The 24989-nt window shown below is 42.8% G+C and overlaps 1 protein-coding gene across 1 annotated transcript in view; it reads right to left on the reverse strand.

The window, feature by feature from the left end:
- Positions 1 to 24989, reverse strand: part of PREP (prolyl endopeptidase) — a 122272-nt gene that overhangs the window by 31482 nt on the left and 65801 nt on the right. The window contains exons 8-10 of the mRNA XM_044757163.2: positions 24619 to 24810; positions 20236 to 20433; positions 13200 to 13303 (exon numbers count right to left, since the gene is read on the reverse strand). Coding sequence (XP_044613098.1) covers positions 13200 to 13303; positions 20236 to 20433; positions 24619 to 24810 — 494 coding nt within the window. The remainder of the gene's footprint in view (positions 1 to 13199; positions 13304 to 20235; positions 20434 to 24618; positions 24811 to 24989) is intronic.

A 24989-nucleotide genomic window follows, 5' to 3' on the forward strand; every position in this document is an offset into this window, starting at 1 on the left:
TCTAACACTCAGTATTTGAGTCTTCCCTCTCCTAAACTGAATACACAGCAAAAAATGTATATATTTCAAGGTTTTTTGATTTTATTTGAAACTCAGAAATTGTTTGGAAAAAAATTAGGTAAGAAGATAGAGAATTCAGGGCCTATGAGGTCTCACAGAAGGAAAGGGAAGAACTTGCAACTCTGAGGCTCCTAGGCACTGGGCAGACAGGCTGGGTTTCTTCCCTCCTGGCAGAATGGAGGAAATGTCCCTCCTTCTGTGAAGGCCAATCCCTCCACAGGGCTTGGGATCCCCTCACCTTCTCAAGGAACTTGGCTCCTGTGGTGGTTCCCTTCCTACTGGAACCAACTCATCAACACACCAAAAACAATCTGGTTTCTCCCAACTTAAGGAAACATGCCATTGACCTCATACACCCTTCTCACCCTATGTGATTAAACTTCTCAAAAGCCTGTCGACACACATTGTTCTCCATTTCCCTCTCCGCTCATACCTGCTCCCCCATCCTGAACTTACTGTCATAAAGCTATGGAAGGCTCCATTTGTAAAATGTTTTATGAAATTAAAATGTGATTTTTTTGATTGATTTGCTTTCTTAGCACAGCTGTACAAGTTGTTCTACAAGAATAAAATAACAAATTTAAAAAGCAATCTGGAGGAGGAAGAGAGTGGAAAGATATAAACCCACAGCTGTTAAAAGTCAGAGATGCTCAGTTAACTTATCAGGGATTATTTTTTTTCTTATAAATTTCTTAAACTTTTAAAATATAAGCTTTCCAGATTATAGCATTAATATAAGATTGCTGTAACTAGGAAAATAATGCAATACAATAATGTATGGAGGCAAAGCGAATCCCCCCATCCCTCAGTAACACCCACCCATAAGAAACCAATATATGAACACCACGTGCATCCTCTCGTCTTTCTCGATAGGCCCTGTTCAGCCACCAGTCTGCCTCCACTGCTCACTGCAAGTGTTCTTGTCAAGATCACCAATGAGACCACATTGTCAAACCCAAGAACTCTCTTCCTGCCTTATTTGACCCACCAAACACACTGGTTGTCGTCTGCCACTCCCTCCTTTTAAAACCCTCTCTTGACTTGCTCATCTACTCTGGGGTTTGCTAGTTTTCCTTGCACCCCTCTGGCTGCTTCTTTTCAGGCTCCTTTGCTGGCTCTTCCTTCTCCAACTAACCTCTAGATGTGGGGCTCCTCGGCACTCAGTCCTGAGCCTTCTCCACTCTTTATACGTTCCTCCATGTGATTCTCTCCTTTCCCCTGGATTTAAATAACACACTTATGCTGAAGATGTCCACACCTACAACTCCAATTCAGATCTCTCCTTTAACAATTAGACTCAAATATCCAACTCCACATCAGACATCACCAGCTGGATCACAATTTAATAGGCACTACAAACTTGACATATCCAGAACATTTTTCCTCCCAAACCTGTCCACCCCAACCTACTGCCAACAACTTGATACATGGTAGCAGCTGCGCAGATCTGAAATCTCAGAGCTGTCCTTGATGTCTCCCTTTCCCTGTCCCCTCCACATGCCATCCCTCAGTGTGTCCTGTGGACTCTACCTTCCAGATGTATTCTAAACCCCTCCTTCCCACACCCACTTTAGTCCAGGCCGCCTCTCTCTTACCTAGTCTGTTGCTCCAGACGTCTGTCAGCTCTCTCTGCATTCACATCTGCCCCTTCAATCTATTCTCCACACAATGGAAAATGATCTTCTTAAATCAGAACATGTCACTTTCCAGTATAAAACCCTGCAGGGACTTCCACTATCCTAGGGACCCCTAACAAACTCCTAACATAGCCGTGAGGCCCTGCCTTCCCCCATGCCCACTGCCCATTTCCCCCTCACTCACCATGCCCCAGTCTTCTCTCAGGTCCTCACTAAGGCCAAGCAATTTGTTCTCAGGACCTTTATCCTAACATTCTGGGCTGCTCTTCCCTCATTTTCACCCGGTTATTCCCTCTTAGCCTTTAAGTTTCCACTTAAATGAAAACTCCAGGGAACTTTCGTTGACCACTCCATGCACACTGGGCTCCTCTGTTCTTCTCCCAACAGTCCTTGTTTATTTCACTCACAGCCCTTGTTCCAACTTGTAATGTTCACATTTATTTTCTGTTCATTGTTCTTGCCAATATTCCCATAAAGGCAAAGACCCCATCTCTCTAGGTCACAGCACATGCCCAGTGTTTAGCACAATACTTGGCACAGAGTAAATTCTTAATAAATACACAGATTAGATGAATGAAAGTGGTTCTTCCTCATCCCACCTCCACTGGTCAGTGCTGACCAAGAATTTCTGATGGAAGGTGAGGAGGAGGAGGAGACCTGCTGGTAGCCATACACGGACTTGAATTAGGTGTGAAAGTCTAGACAGGTGAGCAGAGGGAACTCCGGCGACGCCCCACAATGCTACTTTATCCTTCCTATCTCTGAAGATTCTGAGCAGTGGTTCAAAGTTGGCACTTCCAACACAGCCACAGTTTATTTATACTTTTCCTTAATCTTTTCCAGCTATTTAAATTGGCTATATGCACATTAAACTTTGGAGTTGAACCAGATATATTCTATGTAAAACATAGAAAAATTCAGGGTCCACATGTCGGCAGCACATACATGATTTTTACTTGCTCCGTAAAGGGTTTTCTGTTTAGGATTCAATTTCAGAATTACCCACTACCTTAACTGGGATCAAACAGCATATTCTCTGCTTAAAAATATGTTTGTATACATACTAATATTTGTATTTCCTCATATATATATATATATATATATATATATACACATGTATACAAACCAACAGGGAGAACACAAGGTTTTCATCTATTACTTAACTAAGCAGAAGTGACTGGCAGATGATGTTAAATGCATAAGAATTAATATGAGCTGCATTGATCCATACAGCCTGAGTGGATAATTTACATTCTTTCTTTTAAGACATTAACCAAGGTAAATGATGATGCATTCTCTAGGGCCTTAATAAAGCCACAATGTTTTATATCAATTTCTACATGAAGACCCAAAACTACCCACCCCAGGGTGCACAACTGTTGAACTGTGACAGCCTTACCAGAGAAGCCAGCACAGCTTCTCAGGGCAGGTGGTACCGTGCTTAGAAGCACTGCAGAATTGGAGAGGTGGGCTTAAGCACCAGTTATGCCACTGCGTGACTTAGGGCAACCATCTAACTTTTCTAGAGTCCTCCTCTAGAAAATTGAGATAATGAGATTACTCATCTCAAAGGGTAGTTTTCCTCTGAAGAAATGAGATAATGCATAGAGAACACTGGCACAGAGTCTGACATACTGTGTGCACACACACAGGCTGTATTTTCGAGTAATAGCTGAACATCTCCTTTCCTTGTCTTTTGCTTTAGATTGAGTTCCCAAGGGTAGAACAAGAAGAGAAGCTTCTACAGAGGAGTTGGGACTTGGTTGAATACTAAAAAAGTGTGTAGAATTTCAGAAAATAGAATAAATAAAATGAGCAGTGCCAAGATGGAGCACAAAAGAAGGACAGCCAGGTGGAGGTGAGTCTGAGTAGGGTGGTCAAGGGCTTGGCTAGGAAATGAGCCTGGATGGTGTGGAGTATTTGGAGTGGGAACTCAGGACAGTGAGTTGGCACCCTGCGGGGCTGCATGAAGGAGGGCATCAAGAATTGGGTAGAGGAGGGGCTGGCCCCATGGCCAAGTGGTTAAGCTCACACGCTCTGCTGCAGGCGGCCCAGTGTTTCGTTGGTTCGAATCCTGGGCGCGGACATGGCACTGCTCATCAAACCACGCTGAGGCAGCGTCCCACATGCCACAACTAGAAGGACCCACAACGAAGAATATACAACTATGTACCGGTGGGCTTTGGGGAGAAAAAGGAAAAAAATAAAATCTTTAAAAAATAAAAAAAAATAAAAAAATAAAAAGAATTGGGTAGAGGAACCCACACTTGACACAGACAATGACCTCCTCACCTACGTGTGTCCCCAGTTAGTACCCTCACAATGCCTTCCATTTCATGGTACTTTACCATCATGTTTATCACTGTTTCAATATTTCTAATCTACCTCTTCCATGTAGTCAGCACTAGGAGTGAACAGAGAATGATCAAGTCTACTTCTCTAAACCCAGATCAGGGTACACTTGATCCAAATCAAAAGATTATGCTTATGGAAATGGAACATTTTTCCCTCCCTTCTTCACAGACAATGATAGGCAGGCCGGTAATGGCTTTTCCTCCAGGGAGATAATGGAACATCCACAGTGCTTGGTCTATTTTTACTCACGCCATCATCTATTTACCACCAGCATAACTCTAGGCAAAGGCAGAAGCGAGGGAAGGAACCGCAGCAGGTGCAGAGCCCACACTAAGCTCCTGTGGTCTCTTTTCTCCTTTTGCCCTAAAAGCTATAGTAGAGCAGGAAGGCAAAGTACACTTGTCTAGCTGGCAACCTACTTAAGATGCAGCCCTGGGGTTTAGGAGTGATACCACCACAGAAAAGCGGGAGAAAGATAACCCCCAAATCTCTCCTGCTGAGCCTTTTCAGTGCAGAGAAAATCGAAACAATGATCAGATTCCCGTTTCTAGATGGCCCCCTAATCCTGTTAATACTTGTCTAACTCACCTATTAAGAAGGCAGAAATACATGGAGAGACACTGCCATGGATGTCCCCTTCTAAACAACAGCAGTAAAGAAGGTCACCTGCTTTGGACACAGGAGTTGTTTTCCAGGTTTGCTGCACAAGAAGCCAAAGTCTTGGGCTAGAGCTTCCAAAGTAAATCTGTGAATATTCTTCTGAATTTGAATTAGAAGCAACCTGGTGCGAGGATTGGCGTTAATGCCAACCCCTGAGAAATATCTTGGAGGGATCCAAGAAGAGATAAGATGACAAAAGTAAAAATATAACTAAAGTTTTATTTCACTTCTGAAGATACTTTAAATGGAGTTTCAACTGCTACATGGTGACCAACATTTAAGACTTAAATAAAGCCCCTCAGATTAAGATATAAACGTGTCTATGTATGTGTGCATGTGTGTGTATACTATATATGTATATACATATATATATGATGTAAATAAATGGATAAGGCAATGAGACTCTCCATTAAAATGCCACAAGAGACTGGAAAAGAATATTTAAATAATCATAATGATATTTATGTCATTAAAAAATGAACTTATGGGCCCTTATCATCTCCCCTTTCACACAGAGAGTATTTTTAATGTTTAACATTTTCCATAAGAGTCTACAAAGTACTCAGTGGATTCTTACAATGATGTAGAAACATACTTTTAGAAGTAAGGGAACTTAGGGATTTAGATTCCTTTAGGTCTAATTTGTTTATTCTAAAGGTGAAAAAAAACCCCAGCTAAGTTATTGAGAACACAAATAACTTATCCTCATAACAAAATGCGCATGATTAGCATCACTCTGGAGTTCTGTGTTCTAGTCTCGGCTCTGTCAATTATCAACAGTGTGACCTTTGTTGGAACACTGACATCGACTGAGTTTTAGGGTCCTCGTCTGTAAAGTGAGAATGCTCAACTAGAGGAGCTCTAATGTACATGCAGTGGAGCAAACAGCTTTGTCCAGAGCCCAAAACCGTATTAGTGGGAAAACATACCACCTAGGAGCAAGCACAAGAGGCAGCCATGGAAGTAGGAACCTAACTACCTCCCAAAAGGCTGATTCGTGCCATGCTTCCATTCCAGTGGGCGGGCCCCTCAAGGATGGCCTGTGTACACATCCTTTGCAAGGACAGTGCAGGAGGGTGGCTGGGAGCTGGTTATCCCAGGCAAGAAGACTCTAGCACAGAATCAAACAGCTGGAGAGCCATCTGGACACTAGCTAACCCACGTCCCCCTCACGCCAGAGAGAACCCCTCAGAGTTCATCCTGATTTTAATGCTCCAACAGTCCACACACTCTTGCATCACACTTCTGCTAAAGTCAAGACAAGGGTTCAGGAACAACATATACTCATGTTCTAGAAGCAACATTAAATGTCTTTCTTCGTGGGAGAAAAGCCTCTTTAAAAGGTGCTTCTCTCTTTGTAGTGTGTCATTTCTGCTGTCTATAATCATAATATTTGAAAATTCAACTTTTTTGGAGTCTTCGTTTTTCCAACCCTGATCCTGAGATTTAGGTACCTGGCTACCAGGTGGTGTTTAGGTTCCTGGTCTCAGGGTCCACACCAAAAAGTTTTTGCTGAAGGCCTGTTTTTTTGCCTTGCATGGCAGATTGCTAGTTGTCCCCTAATATCCATTCCCCCCATTTCCTTGATAATAAGGCACATTTTTTCTGGGAATAAAACTACATCTCTAAACCTCCTGGCACAAGGTGTGACCACATGAGTACATTTTCACCAATAAGATGAAAGCAGACATGATGTATGTTACCTTCTAGTGAACACCCTTATAAGACAGCTGGCATGTACCTCCCCTCCTTCCCTCTTCCCTCTGCCTTCCTGCTGGTTGGAAAGTGGGTATAACATGGCTGGAACCCCAGCAGCCTTCAAGGACCATGAAGTGACCCAGGGAACGGCCGCCATGTGTGATGAAGCAGCAAGAGAGGAGCTTGGATTCCTTACACCTTGGACACCACATCGGCCCTGGACTGATTCTGCTTGCACTTCTTTTATGTGAGAGGGAAATAAATATCTCTCTTCTTCAAGCCATGGTTATTTTTATTTTTTTCCCGTTGCTCACAGCTGAATCTAACCTGAATAACACGCCTTGAGATTCAGATTCATTTTTAAAACAGAAATAATTATGAAAATGGCAAAGATATGTATGATTAGCACACATACTATTCATAGATGGTACTACGCTATTGATTCAGTTCTAATCAGAAGGGAGTGACTTTCTACTTTGTTTTTATAGGATAACAAAACATTTTTCCCAAGATGGTTTTCTAGCAAGGAGTTGGAGCTAGCTGTTAACCGTGAGTGACCTGAAATCTACGCACCTCAATATCAGCAAAGATCAGCAACCTGCAACTTTTATGGATCTCAAAAGTGATGACTCCTAGAAAAATGTAAACAAAATTTAAACCTATAAATTCCAGTATTATCTGTAGATATCTAAATATTGAAAACTTTGTATATACTTCAATGAGTATAGTTGTCACCTATAGTACCAAGTTTATGCACAGCCTGATCTTTGACAGTTATGACCTCTAATACAACAATATTATTAAAGAACAATCAACCTGGACGGCCTTCTAAAAGTGAATCTAACCTTCAAATTAAATCAACACCTGTTTGACTCATTAACATGGCGACAAAGCAAGATGAGCAAATTCCCATGATGCCGAGTCACCACTGCATCCCCCAGGAGAGCCAACCAATGGGGTTCTTTTCCTGGCCTCCACCCTGATGCTGTAAGTCACCAGGCACAGGTTCAGCTGCTTTCCCGGTCCCCATCTCACTGCAGACCTCATTCATAATTTAAACAGGACCCATTTCCTCAGAGCAAAGTTCAGAGAAAACTCAGCACAGGCCTGAGTCAGCCTTGAGCTTTCCATCCCTTGCCACAGGGAAGCCCACAGAAGGCTCAAGGGATCTCCCCAGGTCTATCACTATGGGGACTGGCTGCTCAGTTCTCAAGACTACCTTGTGATTTGTACTGAAAGTGGGTTACATATTCTCAGGCTGCTGCAAAGTAATGTCCTTTTTTAAAACATGGAAGAGGATTTATTTACAGTGGAATGGAGACTGCAGCAACGACAGACTTGGGCCCCATAAGTTATTTCTCTATGATAAAATAGCAAGAAAACAAAGTCTCTTTCTTATCATCTTTTACAATCAAATTATTTGAACAGAGCTGATATGTAAAGGAGAAAGAGACATAAATATGTGCTCTCTGAATATGAAGATGATGCCCTCAATCTAGAATACCTACATGACAAAGAGAACTCGAAAGGGCAGGAATCTGTGTATGCAAGAATATGTCACTGTGAAGCATAATACCAAATATAACATGAACGCTTAGGCAATAAATTGTCGAGAACAACTGATTCAATTTAAAGAAGTCTCCTAATCATATACAAGCACAGTGACCCCTCACAAAGTTCTTTCTGAAAATATTTCCCCATTCACTCTTCACTAGCATGTTCTGACCTACACCTAATGGTAAGAACACAGTGCTAAAGAAAAACATCCTCACTAGTTCAACAGTCAATTCACCAAGGACGTGGATGAGTCAATATTCAAAAACTGTATGTGCCATGTGCTCAGCACAAAAGTTAATGAGTATTAAAACACTAATTAATGTTCTGAGAACATGTGCTCTGAATGGAAGAGCCTGTATGCTAGCAACCACAAATTGGTTATCACCAAGGTTAGAAAAATGTAGACTAAATTAAGAAAAAAATTCCCACTCCTTCTACTCCAAGGCATCTTGGTGAACCCAAAGAATCATTTAATTTTAACATTTCTGTTCAGCTACACGGCACCCTTTGGGATGCTCTTGATGTCTCATATGCATCACTGTAGGTAAACCTCAGGAAAGTAAGATTTCTATTGAGTATAACAAAACAGGAATCAAGATAATAAAATCTATGTTAATACTTATAATTCTTATTATTTTCGTACTACAGTCATGTGCCACATAATGACATTTTGGTCAACGACTAACTGCATATACAATGGTGGAGCCATAAGATTAGTACCACAGAGCCTAGGTGTGCAGTAAGCTACACCATTTAGGTTTATGTAGGTATACTCCATATGATGCTCGCACAACAAAATCACCCAACAACGCATTTCACAGAACGTGCCCCCAATGTTAAGTTAGGCATGATTGTATATTGATTTAAGTTTGCTTCTGCCCCATAAAATTAGATCTTCCTTCCAATTCATTGCCTCTGATAAAATGTGGAAACTGTTGTTAATGGAGTTTATTCACAGTACACTCAGTTCACTGTTCTTTTTCAGGTTTCTAAATTTTGTCTTTCATTTTGGGAGGAGAAAAGCCAGTCTCTTAGCTGGCTGAACAAAAATGAGATACTGAGAAACCAAAAAGTACATTTTTGCTACACTACTTTCCTTTATCATGCCATGTTCAACCACAGGGCAAACACTATTCCATCCTCAAAAGACAACTGCCAGAGGCAACCCTATTGCCCAGGATGTGCAGGGTGTGATTCTTTTCTTTTTGAATTTACTGTGAGATTATGAAATTACACTGCTGTGAAAAGGCAGAGGCAGCCTCTGAATGAAGGGTGGTGGTACTGGGGACCACCACTAGTGGGGAACTAGGAATCACAGAACTACCTGTCCCTCAAAACCCTGCCCAATTCCCACCTCTGCTGTGAAGACGGCCTCCTTGACCCCGGCCAGGAGAACCTCTAACACCACAGTGCTGACCGCAGCCTGCACCTTTCCCTGGACCACTGTGAGAACATCTTTGGGGTGGCTGATCTTCCAGATCTGTATGTCTCAACTTTTCAGTCTGACTGTAATTTCCCAGGGACAGTGCTTGTGTCTGGAACTTCTCTGGATTCAAATAGGACCTGGCGTTGCATGTTGCATCATAATTTTTTGTTGACAGACCAACTACCATATCCCTTTTACTTCACTTTGTTTAAAATGAAACATATTATTGGTTATAAATGCAGACAGATTTTTCAGGGAAATCACTTATCACCAAACTTGTTTTACAAATGTAATTCTAATGCTCAGTATTTCAACTTCTTTTTAAAAGACTTGGGCACAGAGGTTCTAATTGATATTATGTGGTCGTGCTATTCACAGTAAAAAACAGGAAAAAGAAAAGATTAGTCAACTGCAGATTGGATAAACCTACCTAAAACTAAATTCTTCTATGTACCCCAGATTAGAAGAGAAACGAACAGTTTTTCAGGATTTGACTTTCAAAATTATATTTCTGATACAGATCAATTTTTCTACCCAGCGTGGTAATCAGGAATGGATAAAGGCTATAGAGACAGCAGCTTTGTTCTGTGTCTATCAGGAAAATATGACACCATATCCTTCACCTCGCCCATTCGAGATGCTCTGGGTCCTGAGAGAATGTACATCACACAGCAGCCTTCTGTGGTTTCTTTGGCCCTGTGTTTCTTCGACCCTTCTCTCTCCTTGGCTTTGTCTCTCTCACCCACTACACCACGAAGCAGATGTGCATGGTCATGACCACCATTAACTGCGTTCACTAACCAAGCAGGGTAATCTGCACTGCAGCATTGGCTTCAAAATGTTAACGTGCCTCACAGAATGCAAGGAGGAGTGACAAATAGCCCAGGGGATCTTCTTTCCAAATCACATATGGAATAAATATAAACACCAGAGTCAAGTGGGATCAAAAGTGGCATTATCCTAAAGTAACTGAAAACAAAAATAGAATATTTTTTCAAAATGCTGTGGTTTCTATTACACACCATCAGGATGTTTTCCATCCATGCACAAATCCCTCTCTAGGGCCTGCTTTTACAAGGGTAGGTCATGGTTGGCAAGCCCGCTGAGAGCCTAATCAACATGTGAGAACATCTGTCACGCTCACAGGCCATGTCACAGCTCTGCTGCACACACTTGAATCTACACCACTGCCAAAAGGATTGTAAGTGGTACAAGCCTAGGGTGCTGTGACATCACAGTGCACTGCAAAAGCGCCTGTACACAATGAAAGAATTCTATTTTAACAACTCAGTGCAATATGTATGATGTGTATCATGAACCGATATAAATCTTCTATTGGCATTATACATAGAGGCTATACTCTGCCCACAGGCAAATCTCCATTTTCTAAAGCATGGAAATGATGAGCAGTGCATTAAAATCTGTAAAGCAATGCGTTCTCTCTAGTTACTATCTCTTTAAAAATTTACCATGACTCTTTTTTTTTTTTTCTTCTTGAAGCAGTCCAAATAAAAGGTTATAAGTATTTGAGTAGCTTAACATCAGGGAAGTTTTCTTTGCGCAGTGGACAGCCAGGCACAGCAGTTCAGTTTTGCAATGACACAGGCGACTGGCAGCACCCAAGCCCGTTTCCTCCCCAGTTTAATCTGGAAGATTCAGGCTGCTATGTACATGGCTGAGAGCTTCCTACTCCACGCGAGCACTCGCTCAGGCGTAAAGTTTTATCTTTTCATTTATAAATGAAAAAAAAATGTATAGTAGGTGGTAAGTAGTTTCTGTGTCACCTGTAAAGAATATTACTATTATCAGAATAGACAAAAATAGCTACTCAACAGGAGACACAACTCCAATCACTGTCACTGAGACGTAAGAGTTATAGCCATCATTGTTACCGGTGCCCCTCCCTCCCCCAAACTCCAAAGGTCATTGTACACTTGGGCACTAACTGTTTGTGGGGGTGGAAAAGGGAGGAGAGTAAGGTGTTTTTATATAGAGCTGAGAGGACCCTGTGGTAGAGACGAGGAGAAGACAGGGGGTCTTGAGTGGGCAACTCAATTCGAGGGCACCTGAGGCTGCATACTTGAGAGCAGAAGAGGGGACGGTCACTGGGTGCTGCCCGGGCATCCTTGGCCTTACTGATGGGAGTGGGAGAGGCAGTGTTGCACACACATGCCCATGCACACACACACTCTGGCCCTGGGGATGCCAGGCAAGGACTAGAATTAGGCCCTGAGAAGACCAAATGTTACAGACGATAAGGACACATTTTCTCCTTGGAGAAAAGGAAAACAGCAAAGAATGACAGCCTAAAAGTGATTTTAAAAGTCTAATATAGGACTAGGGTGAATTAATGATCACTGTAAGCACCAGATAGGGGCTATAAGCCTCCACAAAATCTCTCTCCAGGTGATGGCTCATCTTGAAAATGAAACAAGAAGCAGGCCAGAATACAGAAGACTATAAAAGTCTGTTACATTTATTTCTAATATCGATTGAAAAAAATCATTATATGTGCCAGACACTTAATATACATCATCTCACATAATCCTACAGGAATCCTGCAAAGTAGATACTATCTCTACTCTACAGCTGAAAAAAATGTGGCAGAAAGGTTAAATGACTCGCGCAATGTTACCTAACAAGACTGTGGAGATTTCAGGCATGTCTGACAGAGCTTCATGACAAAGGCCCTTTGCGGCTACTGGAACATTCTGATTTTATAAATACTATTTATACAGACCAGGGATGAGCCAACTTTTTCTTAGAGGGTCAAATACTAAGTACTTTAGGCTTTGTGGGCCATACAGTCTCTCTTACACTCACCCTGTTAAAGTGCTAATTTAATTAGCAGCCAGAGACACAATGTGAACAAATGGGTGTGGCTATTCTCCAATAAAACCAGAGGCCAGTCTGCTGACGCCTGACACAGAGCAGGGTTGGAAACCTGCAGCCCTGAGCCAGACCCAGTCACCATTGGTTTTTGTACAAAGCTCTATTTATTTACAATCTAGATCTAGCCTATCATTTAGACTAGTTCTAGACAGGTGAAGGGTAATTCACCAAGGTAAAATAATGCCCTAGTTTCACAGAAACATTCTCGGGAGCATCCTGTGCTGTTTGTTTTAACTTTCCTTCACAACCAACGGTCTGATTCCTAATCTGTGGTCTGTGTGGTCCAGCCCTCCAAGTGGGAGAGCCCTGATAAACACCTGGTACCCAAGAGGTGACCTCTCCTCGCAAAGGAACAGAGACGTTCTGCATCCTTAATCAATAAGTGATCCAGCTTCTGGGAGACTCAGTACCTTTGGGGCAATTTTTAACCTGAAAGGATGGTGAGCTTGTGGTGCCTTGACAATTAATTAATTAATTCATTCATTCTAGTACTTCATGGTGTGCCCACTTTGTGCCAGGAAGAAATATATATGAACTTGAGGCCGAAACGACTGACTCATAGCACCTGAGTCAATCCTTTATATAGAGCAAATCTATGTTGTTACTTATGACACCACAAGACCCGAACTAGAACACAACCCACTTCCAAGCAAGCAGACAAACTGTGTGGCTTTGATAGCTACTGCAGTAAGATCCCCCAGACAAGGGACTCTGGCTTCCTGTCAAGAGTGGCAGGTATGGGAGCAGACCCGGCAGGCTCAATGCCCAGAAACAGCAGAAGCTCCCAAAATATCTGTGGTCTGTATGACTGTGGATTACCTACATGGCTTCTGACAAGATGAGGTGTGAATGGCCTGGATGGAAAGTCAGATTTTGTAACTCTCACATTATCGAGATCAAATGCTCCTCCATACCTGGATTGTCTGATAATCGGAAGCATCAATTCCCTTCACAGTCACCTCTCGGAAGACTCTTGGCTCCAGCTCCTCTTTGGTAAGATCACAGTGATAAATGATACCTAGAAGGGAGCAGAAGTCTTAGTTGAGTCCACAGACTCGCTAGACACAAGATCACAAAGCACAATCGGACGCCATGAAGAGCAGGAGAGCAGCACTGGTCAGGAACAAGGTCATCAGCACTGCCGCGTCAGGGTCACAGGACAAAGAATGCTCACAGCAATTTGGCACGTGGAGTGCTGTGTGAGCATTCTCTCTTCATCTTCACCATCAGATGAGGCCCTCCTACTTTTTTTAAAAAAATTTTTATTGAGTTAATGATAGGTTACAATCTTGTGAAATTTCAGTTGTACATTGTTGTTTGTCAGTCGTGTTGTAGGTGCACCCCTTCACCCTTTGTGCACACCCCCCACCCCACATTTCCCCTGGTAGCCACTAATCTGTTCTCTTTGTCTACATTTTTAAATTCGTCATATGAGTGGAGTCATACAGAGATTGTTCTTCTCTATCTGGCTTATTTCACTTAACATGATTCCCTCAAGGTCCATCTATGTTGTTGCAAATGGGACGATTTTGTTCTTTTTTACAGCTGAGTAGTATTCCATTGTATATATATACCACATCTTCTTTATCCAATCATCTGTTGATGGGCACTTAGGTTGCTTCCACATCTTGGCTATTGTAAATAATGCTGCAGTGAACATTGGGGTGCATGGGACTTTTGGAATTGCTAATTTCAAGTTCTTTGGATAGATACCCAGTAGTGGGATAGCTGGTCGTATGGTAGTTCTATTTTTAATTTTTTGAAGAATCTCCATACTGTTTTCCACAGTGGCTGCACCAGTTTGCATTCCCACCAGCAGTGTATGCAGGTTCCTTTTTCTCCACAACCTCTCCAACATTTGTTACTATTAGTTTTAGTTATTTTTGTCATTCTAATAGGTGTAAGGTGATATCTTAGTGTAGTTTTGATTTGCATTTCCCTGATGATCAGCGATGAGGAACATCTTTTCATGTGCCTATTGGCCATCCGTATATCGTCTTTGGAGAAATGTCAGTCCATGTCTCCTGCCCATTTTTTGATCGGCTTGTTTGATTTTTTGTTGTTGAATTGTGTGAGTTTGTTATATATTATGGATATTAAGCCTTTGTGAGGCTTTCCTTTTTATAGCTGTAATCTGAGTATACATTTTAGAAGATTCTAATGTATTCTGTGAGTATGAGACGAGGTAAACATCTAACTGCAGAAACCTAACAGGTGTTCCCCACTCCAGTACCCTCAGGAGTGCAGGTCAAAGAAGGGATACTTCATGTGGGGCATTTTACCCCAGGTGATTAAGACGGAAAACTCAAATGGTCTGTCCAAAGTCAACAGCCAGTCAGGGTCTCTTCATGGGAACTCTGGGGCTCCTGCTACCTGATCCCCACTCATCTGTGGACATTGTGGAAAGCAATCAGGGACTAGAGATGATTGGGTAGCCATTTTAGAATCGCTTTTTAAATTTTGCATATCCCAGAAATGGTGCAGAACACAAATCATTGAATATACACCAAGAATTCCAGCTTATTTAATCACTAATTAAAATTCCATTTCCTGAAGTTAATGCTACTACACTCTAACATTTAAGAACTAAATCAAAGAAACAGTAAGACGAGTCATTACTGTTTGAAAACAACGACACTGGTGTGGTTCATGAAGCAGAATTAGTCATCCAGAGTGGCCGCTGTGGAACAGCCCTCCCATATAATACTTTAAACATACACTGTCAAGTAGATGAAAAAATCAATGTAGTGATCCCAGTACTTGCTGAAAAACCAGAAACCAAATGGTACTCCCACAGGGCACATTCAGATTGATTGATCATGTATTAAAATGGTGGCTTGCTTTCTTCTCAACTCCTCTATGTATATACCCCACTAACAGTTGAGAAACAATACTCTGCCCCCCTCTGGCAAAAAAGATATTTAGGTTCACTAACAGCATGCCTGCTAATCCCTATGAATGTTATCTCAATTCTCATGCTTACAGACAAATTATTTTAAGGTACCATAAATAGGGAGCACAATTAACATTGACAGTGGGAGATGTATAATGTGACTGAAGTATTGGCTTTCTTAGTTTAAGTTCTACCTGGATATTTGTTGAAATATATTTTTATTTATTAAAGTACTTTCACACTACACTCTGGGCACATGTTCTAATTCACCAGAGACACTGAATACCGTACTTGCCTAGATGAATGTAATCTTGAAGGCAAAGGCTTTCTTCACTTGAATGTTAATTTTTTGAAGAGCTTCTTGACTGGTGCCTACTCCCTTTCTCCAAAAGACAAAAAGCATCTGAATCCATGAAAAAAACTCCAAACAACAACAAAAAGAGATAGCAGACCAACCATGTGCCATTTGAGCACCTGCCTCACCTGGCGTCTTTGGTACTTACAGTACAGTGAATGACAAGGGACCCAGGAGCCAGGATTCCCAGCTCTGAGTTACTGGGCCAGTGACCTTAGACAAGTCACCAAAGTACTAGAAGGCAAGTTCCCTACTGAAGACAAGGAGTAGGAAACACACTCTAAATCTTGTTTATCTAGAAAAATTGAGACATCAAATACTCTAACAGCAGAATGAAAAAAGTATACAACAGGGGCTGGCTACTGTTCAGAGAAAGGGCCAACTGTCTGACCTCTGTTCTTCTGTCTTGTGCAGAAGCGGCACCTCGGAGGAGGCTGGGTGAAAACTGAAGGTACCAGGGCTTAATCTATTTGATAAATACTTTCTATTTACAGATCCACCTGTGTTAGCCCAGGTTAGCCCACTGCACATTCACAATGTAACAGGAATCCCTATAATTTAATGATGATTTGTGCCCTGTCTGAATAGGCTTGGTAAGTACAAGGAAGATGGGGTTTGGAGAAAACATTCTAGAATCAAGAACCAGAGAGGACTGGTTAGGTAGTCCTTAGGAAATAAATTTCAAAGTTTAGGGAAGAAAGAGAGAATTGGATTATGGAAGTCCCTTATGCCAGAGGAGGTGTCTAGATTGGAGGAGGCAGGTCTCCTGAGCAAAACAGTGCTTCAATAAGCCTACTGTAGCAATAGGAAGGAAGCGGGGACGATCACGTCAGATGTCCCTGCTATAATCTGAAACGAACCTAAGAAAGTAAAAGAAGTGGGAGTTAAGAGGAAGGGGCAATGCTTGGGGAAGCTGAAAAAAAGAATCAGAGGGATCTGAAAAACACGATATGTAAAGAGAAGTCAAAAGAACTTTGTAAAGATGATCCATGTGGATACTGTTTTATCTGATTATAGGTTGGCTTTTAAGGTTATTAAAAGAAAAAAGTATAAACAAAAACTAAAATAAGTCTCTCAGAAAATTTTTGCACTATTTACCCAAAAGAGTGGAAAACTTACTTATGTCCACACAAACACCTGCACATGGATGTTTACAGCAGCTTTATTCCTAACTGCCAAAACTAGGAAGCAACCGAGATGTCCTTTAGTAGGTGAATGGATACACTGTGCTACATCCAGACAATGAAATATTATTCTGCGCTAAAAAGAAACAAGCTATAAAGCCATGGAAAGACATAAAGGAACCTTAAATGCATATTCCTAAGTGAAAGAAGCCAATCTGAGAAGGCTGCATACTATATAATTCCAATTATATGACATTCTGGAAAAGGCAAACTATGGAGACAGTAAATAGATCAGTGGTTGCCAGGGGATGGGGGGAGGGGGAGGGAAGAAAAGGCAGGGCATAGAGGCTTTTTAGGACAGTGAAAATATTCTGTAGGATGCCACAATGATGCACACATGTCATTATACATGTATCCAAACCCACGGAATGTACTACACCAAGAGTGAACCCTAGGGCAAAGTATGGACTTTGAGCGATGATGATGTGTCCATGCAGGTTCATCGACTGTAACAAATGTACCACTCCGGTGGGGGATGTTGATAATGGGGGAGGCTATGCATGTGTGCAGACAGGGGTATATGAGACATGTCTGTTCTTTCCCCTCAATTTTGCTGTAAACCTGAAACTGCTCCAGAAAAAATTAAGTCTTAAAAATATTTTTGGGGGGCCGGCCCGGTGGCACAGCAGTTAACTGTGCACGTTCTGCTTTGGCAGCCCAGGGTTCGCCAGTTCGGATCCCAGGTGCAGACACGGCACCACTTGGAGAGCCATGCTGTGGTAGGTGTCCCACATATAAAGTAGAGGGAGATGGGCACGGATGTTAGCTCAGGGCCAGTCTTCCTCAGCAGAAAGAGGAGGATTGGCAGCAGATGTTAGCTAAGGGCTAATCTTCCTCAAAAAAAAAAAAATTTTTTTTGTCTTTCCCCAACAGTCTGGGAAAGGTTCTTGGATTTCTCATCTCTGTTTCCCAGGTCCACGCACCTGGGACTGCTGTACTGGATTACTACAATGCGCAAGTCTGTTTGGAGCTAACCTCAGACAACCCTTTGAAGTTGCAGGAGTACAGAATTAATCAGCTCAACCACTAAGTGGTCTGAGTCACAGGGAATAAGTGCATTGTCCTCCAAATTGCCCCGGCCCCCCGCTTTCTCCCAAGTGTGACTCAAGGTACAAAAGTCCAAAATGGCTTGGGCCCAGACATGTCTCCACTATGTACCTCCATGGGAAACAAAGTCAGCTGGTGTGCATCTGCCACATGCACCACGTGTCCATAGCAGCTGGAGCTGCAGTTATTTTCGGCCCTGGGGCTTTACTTAAAATTTAGTTGCTATTGTTTACTGCAGTAGTGGACAGCGAACCTTCAGAGACCAGCGCACAACAGCCAGTATGCTGACACGTAGGTGTACGGCTGTGTAGGTACACACACTGACCATTCTTGCTTCCGAGAGATCTAGTTTAATTACCTGATGGCCACTTTTGCATTTGGACCAGAAGGCCTGAGTCTGGAAGCCCCGTTCTCTGGTTTTAGATATCAAATTGTATTAAGGAAAGAAAAGAAAAAGCTCAAGGCAAAATGACTAAGAAAAGACAAAGGAGAAGAACAAAGCGTTACAGTAACAAATTAAAGCTTGCTCAGAAGCTGCCTGGCACTACAGAGCTAAGAACACACTTCCCTTTTCAAACTTCACGGCCACAGATAATATTTCACTGCTTGGCAAAGAACCCATCATTTTATACTAGGACAACGAGCCCTTTCTCCCCCAGGTAATGACGAGCTTGTTCCTGAAATAAATGGCCACTTGGGGTCACTGAAGGTGGTTTACAGGCCTGTGGGGACTCTGGCTTTTATTAAGAGCAAGTGATTCACCCTTACTCTGTTGTCCTTATTGCCCTTTATCCATTTAAACGGTTTATGCTATGAGATTTTCCAAAGTAAAATTTCTGGAACCAGTCTAAGTTGAGGAAATAAACTGTGGACTCTGCAGCAGTGGGTTGGGAATGGCTATCTGGAGGAAACAGATTTTTCTTGGGTCATGTCCACTGGCTGCCACTGTACCCTAGGCTCTGGAGGAGGAGGGGTGAGAGGCAGGACACTCTGATGGAGGCTTCTTGACACCCAGACTCCTGGCCCTGGGCATGGTTTCCACATCCTCATGGGCACTTCTCCGAGCCCCCCTATAGACTCTGAATGGCATATGGACAAGGAAAGCCAGCTGGGTGTCCCAGGTATACCATCAGACCTGCCTACAGAACATCACTCTTTTGGTTTTAATAACTCTGACAGCACCTGTCATGACGATAAGATTCCTTATAGATTGCCTACTCTGTGACTCCGAGGCACAAAAAAAAAGTGGCTGAGACATCACTGTCAGCTGGCTAAACCCCAGAAGGATGGAGCCACTTTAACCCCTGCCTGGCTCTCCCCTATGTCTGCTTTATTTGCCGAGGACTAACTACTGTAACAAAACTGGGCAGGACAAAAAGGGCTGTGAAGGAGCTTAAAAAACAAACAAGGAGGGGGCCAGCCTGGTGGCGCAGTGGTTAAGTTTGCACATTCTGCTTTGGCAGCCCAGGGTTCACCAGTTTGGATCCCGGGTGTGGACATGGCACTGCTTGGCAAGCCATGATGTGGTAAGCGTCCCATGTATACAGTAGAGGAAGATGGGCAAGGATGTTAGCTCAGGGACAGTCTTCCTCAGCAAACAGAAGAGGATTGGTGGGCGGATGTTAGCTCGGGGCTAATCTTCCTCAAAACAAAAAAACCAAAACTCCAAAAAAACAAACAAGGAAAGTACAGAAATTATTTCAGCCAGATTGCCTTTAGGATAGGGTCTGCCCAGTCAACTGCAAACTGCCAATGGAGCCAGACTCCTGGGACAACTCAGAGTGTGCGTTATGGCTTCGGTTATAACAAAAACAGTGCAGCCAAGTGGAGAAGCAGGAAAAAAACAAAACAAAGCAAAATGAGTGTGACCAAGTCAAAAAAAGTTAAAAAGAGAGCTATGTTTGCTTTGGGGAAAATTAACCCATACTGTGAAATGTAAAATCACAATTTACAAGCATTTTTTTCTTCTCTACTAGACCCAAGTAACAAACTTTTTTTCTAAATGATGTAAGAGTATACTTTTAGAATTATATTTTAATTCAGTTTAACAAAAGCAGAATTTATTCTCAGTTTATTCTAGAAATAAGTTTTTTAATGTCAGATGTGACTACAGATTTTTATTTTATGCTTTTAGTTATCTGCACTGCGTGTGTCCTGGTATACATAGACTAAAGGCTGAATCTAAGGTCATATTTGTTCATACCAATTTTTCAAATCAGCCTAAAACAACAGTTGGTCCCGTCCCCAGAACAGAACTCAGGATATAAGAGAAAGGAGAGTATGGTTTGAGGGCTGCACCTTTCTCTTTGCTCTGAGCGTCTGTTTTACTGTTTTACTCCCAGGAAGTAATTTTGGCTGTAATGCAGCATATGTGATTTTCAATAACACAGCATTACATTTCCATTTCCCGAAAGAAACCCAAACATTAGTGTGATTTTTAAATTGAACAACACTGGCGAAAAGACTCTCACCTGGAGATAAAAAGGAAGTAAACTGATAGAAGATTTCTGTGTCCTTCTTCTGGCCGCTGTACCCCACCACGCTGCCGACGTCCAGCGGGAAGGTCTTGAGGAGAGCACCAGTGGCCAGGTCGTGAAGCTGTAGGATGTTCTTCACGTCATGGAGGTAGCATAACACCAAAAAGTTGGACCTGACGCAAGCTACCCATTCTGAAAAGATATGGGTGGATTAAACCTAATGTAGTTTCGAAAATTAGCAAAACATTTATTTCATTGAACAATAGTTCTTGAGCTACACACGGGGCTATGCAGCAATGAGACTTGCAAAGTGACTTTATATTTGGTTTTAATCATTCATAGTTTTCAGCATATTCCTTCATTTTCATTAGTTTGCTGAGGAAGACTGGCCCTGAACTAACATCCATGCCCATCTTCCTCTACTTTCTATGTGGGACGCCTACCACAGCATGGCTTGACAAGTGGTGCCATGTCTGCACCTGGGATCTGAACCAGCAAACCCTGGGCTGCCGAAGCGGAACGTGTGACTTAACTGCTGTGCCACTGGGCTGGCCCCGAGCATATTCCTTTAATAATTCGTCATTGTCTAGTGCAGATGAAACAAAACATTCTCCACCTTGAGCCATGGGATTGTGATAATCCAGATAATGCATACTACAAATAACCCTGCCTGCTCATTTTGTGTCCAATATCATGTTATAGGAGATATCAGGAGGAAAACAACAAAACCCAAATCATGACCCATGTCTGTCAGGGTTGTTTATTTGACAAAAATGTATCAAGCCCTTGGTATGTGCCAGACACCCTGCAAGGTGCTAGAGCTATAAGAAGATACGTCACTTCTGCCCTAGAGACACAATCTTATAAAAATACAAGTAGTAGTGTGTAAACAAAGGAAAGTGAGTGGTAGGTAGGGACCCAAATCAAGTGACAGCCCTTAAGCAGGTGCTGAGCTGCACCTCAAATACACGGGTGTGGCGATGGGGGGTGCCGAGGGTGGTGTCAGAACAGGACAGCCCTCTGGGGGACAAGGTGGTGGGAAGACAGATGACTCAATGAATGAAGGTCAGAGCTAGGAAAGAGGAGAGAGAAGGAACAGGAACGAACAGCAGGAAAGAAGGGAGGGAGCGAGACTGGTAAACAGAACAAGTGAGAGATCCATTTTTAAGAAGAAAAAAGCTGCTCAGTTTGGGGTGGGTGGCGATGGTGGCGGTGGTCTGATGGCGATTCCGTGAGCCAGGTAGAGGGGAGGTTAGCTCTGACTTAGCTGTTACTGAGGAGCTACTGTTTGGACAGAAGGGTGACATAAATAAAGATGACACCAGTGAAGGATGTAGAATAATGGACGGATACGGAAGGATGGACCAGAGACCAGGAAGAACACTACTGCAATATCCCAGTCAAATCAAATCAAGCTGCGGATAAAGTTTGGAGAGGAAAGGAAAGAAATGAAAGGCATTTTCCAAGAAGAATCACCAGGATTTGGCGACTGTGGGGATAGAGAGAGTAAGGTAGAGAAATGAATCCTCCCGAATTTCCAGGGTTCTGAGTTGAGTAACTGTGCTGTCAGTGACAGAGCTGGGAGAGTGGAGGTGAGCGAGGTGATGGGGGAAAGGAGAAAACAGATCGGCAGGCACAGAGCACAATCCATTTCATTTTGGACAAGATCAGCATGAGGTAAGGACAGGCCATCTGGAGGGAGAGATGCTGCGGTAAATGGAAGCAAGGACAAGGCTGCAGGTAACAGCTCAAATGTGGAAAAGACAAGCCTTTTTGGGTTTCATGGTGGGGGGTGTGGTGGTGGGGTTCTGGACACTGCTTACTTTTATAACCTAAGAAACCTGTAGTTCATGCTTATAACGTGATCAATTATCAACATGAATAAGACATGAACAAGCCAGAAGGAACTCAGCATCACCAGAGGCCTCGATCCCACCGGGCTGTTTAGATTATCACAGCAAACTTTTCCTCAGGTGAGGATAAGAACTCTTACGTCTAAAAGTAATTTGTTCATTGCCCAATTCAACTTTTTTAAACTGTCTCAATCAAGCAATATATTTCATATGGCCTTCATATTTTAAAGAAAGTATGGGGGGGGAAATTGAAGTAAATTATTTCTGTCAAAGAAAAATCAATCTGTGTTAACTACGAGTACATCAGAATTATAAAACAGACAAAGTGAATCAGAAAAGGACAAGGTGATTTGTAGTCTGTCGTTAATAAAAGCTCTGACTTTACAGCAGTACTTTATGACTCATCTCCAGTTTTTATTCTCAATAGGGCATTCTGTGCTAATGATATATAGCAAATTCTACTGTGCTTCTCTTTGAATTGATGAGTTCTAGTGAATATTGAAGGTTTCCCCTTTCCAGTCTAAAGAACTTATAACCTTCCAGTAGGAAGGGTATAAAAATATATCACCCCCCAAAATCTCTGAGCACCGATTTGCATTTCTTTAGATCTACAAGTGAGAGAGGATGTCACCTTAAGGCACAGTTAAAACCACTTTTTTTTTTGGCTTTAAAAGGCAGAAAATTCACACGTCTTAGGAAATATTTTCATCTCTGATGAATCCCCATATGAGAATCACTCTTCCACCCTAACTTGCACCTGAAAAGCACCCAGGGCACCCTACACAAAGACTTATGCCACCAAAGTCTCACTCGGACCCACCAACGCATGAGATCAACTCACGTGGCGCTTGGGAAGCACTCACTGAATGTGGCCTCTTACCATCCTTGGGCGGACGTTCTGTCTCAGTTTGGACAGAAGCCATCAGGCTACCAAAGTCACTGCGAAGCAGATTGCTCACACACAGATGTGAAAGGAAATGGCCAAAAACCTGTTCCACGACTCAACCAGATATAAAGGAGGGTCAGAGAGTGACTGGAAGGTTTTGAGAAGACAGGTGAAGAGATTTCCTTGGGAAGATCCCCAGTCAGGCTGTGAGTCCCCCTTCCCACTGGGGAGAACCCCAGCCTGACAGAGACAGAGCGCTGGTGCCTAATCGAAACCCAGAAGCTAAAGGGACTGTGACCGGAACATCCAGAAGGCAGAAGGGCTGACTAAGTATGAGGGGAAGAGCCCGGGATGGGCTGCTGCCTGGGGGTTGCAGATGTGATTTTTGTAGGAAAGAGCACAGATGACGTTGTCCTGGGTTCCATCTAATAGAACTGCCTGAAGTGGTGTGGAGACCTCAAGACAGAAGAGGGTGGAGGGCGCTGCTGGATGCCCAGGGGCTGAGGAGAATCTCAAGCAAACACCCACAGCAGTGCCTCCTCCAGGGCCCAGGGAACTGCAGAGACACCGGCCGCAGGAGCCCCACGGGAATCACTCCCTGAGTCTGCTGTCATCATGCGCCCCCCTTCCCCGTCCACCCAATATGCAAGGCCAGGCTTAAATAGCTGCCAGGCACAGAGCACCCCGGCTTGAGCCAAGGGAGGAAGAGCTCCTGACCTTTCCAGGACGTGAACCTGGATCTGTCTGACTCCATTCCTGTGCTTTAATTCACTGAAAAACACATGTGAGGACTGCTTTATCTGAGCCGGGGCCACTCTGCAGACCTCAAAAGGAATTCTTTTCCTAACTACGTATCTTCCACCTTCGCGTTTGGGGACGGTCCTAGATTTTACCCTCATTCAACCCGTCAGCAGAAGTTCACCTTCAACAAGCAAACTCTTCACTGGCTTGAAGGTACTGGACGCTCCTTTTGTGTAAAAAGTAGTGGCAAAATTAGCGAGTCTTATTCTAATCAAATCCAGCTTTCAGGCAATAAATACTTTATAAAGCAGCATATCGCTTTTGGAAAATCACAGAGAAAATGAATAACAGGGAACTTAAAGGCATTCTGAAACATGATTGATACAGAAGTGAGGTTCTGAAAAGTTGAATGTAGCTCAGTGCACACAGCAGCAACTGCAACAGATTTCAATTAAATCTGACAATAGTCTATTTTCTTTTCTACTAAGGGGACTGTAACTCCACTCTAAGATCTATAATAGGTATAATACAAACGGCCAAAGGCTATTCAAAAGCTAAAAGCTAAGGATTCTGAATCCAAATGGTTTAAAAGATTAAATGTTAGTGATTATCATCAGCCAATAACTAGACAAAAACAATTGATATTTTAAAAAAAACTACCTTTGAAAGTCTGGATTCACACCTTCAGGGTTTTTATGAAGACCGTGCATGGTATTGTACTAACTACAAAGACGCCATACAGTAAATACTTGGTTGTGCCGTTTAGACACTTTATTCCTGAGGATTAGAGGTCAAAGGTTCTTTACCTTGTAACTGGTCACCAGAGAACGAGAGATGCCCCAACTTGGTGACGTTCTCAGCAAGAACAAAAGCCCAATTTTCAAGCAGCAGTCTTACCTAAGACGTCTTTCTCGTGCTCAGGAACAAGCACTTTCCACTTAGATTCCTCAGGGTCCGTGAAGTCGATGTTGATCAGGCGATAGTTGGGAGAATTGCGGTTCGTCTTGAAGGTGAACACCGTCCCCTCATTGGTCACGTAGTCATACTCCCCTTCGAAGTTATCGATCAGCTTTACCCACGTCAGGATTCCTGGCGAAAGACCAAGCCCCAGGTCACTTCTCCAGTGTTTGAAAACGCGGTTTGTGTGCAATGGGAGGGAGGGTGGATCTTTTCTGTGTATAGAACACACAGCAGACACAATATTTACAAGTTCCAAGGCTTGACAAAGAGCAAGGACAAACGTGGGTAAATTTTAAGTTTTTTAAAAA

Source organism: Equus asinus, chromosome 24, assembly GCF_041296235.1.
Source record: "Equus asinus isolate D_3611 breed Donkey chromosome 24, EquAss-T2T_v2, whole genome shotgun sequence".
Classification (NCBI taxonomy): Eukaryota; Metazoa; Chordata; class Mammalia; order Perissodactyla; family Equidae; genus Equus; species Equus asinus.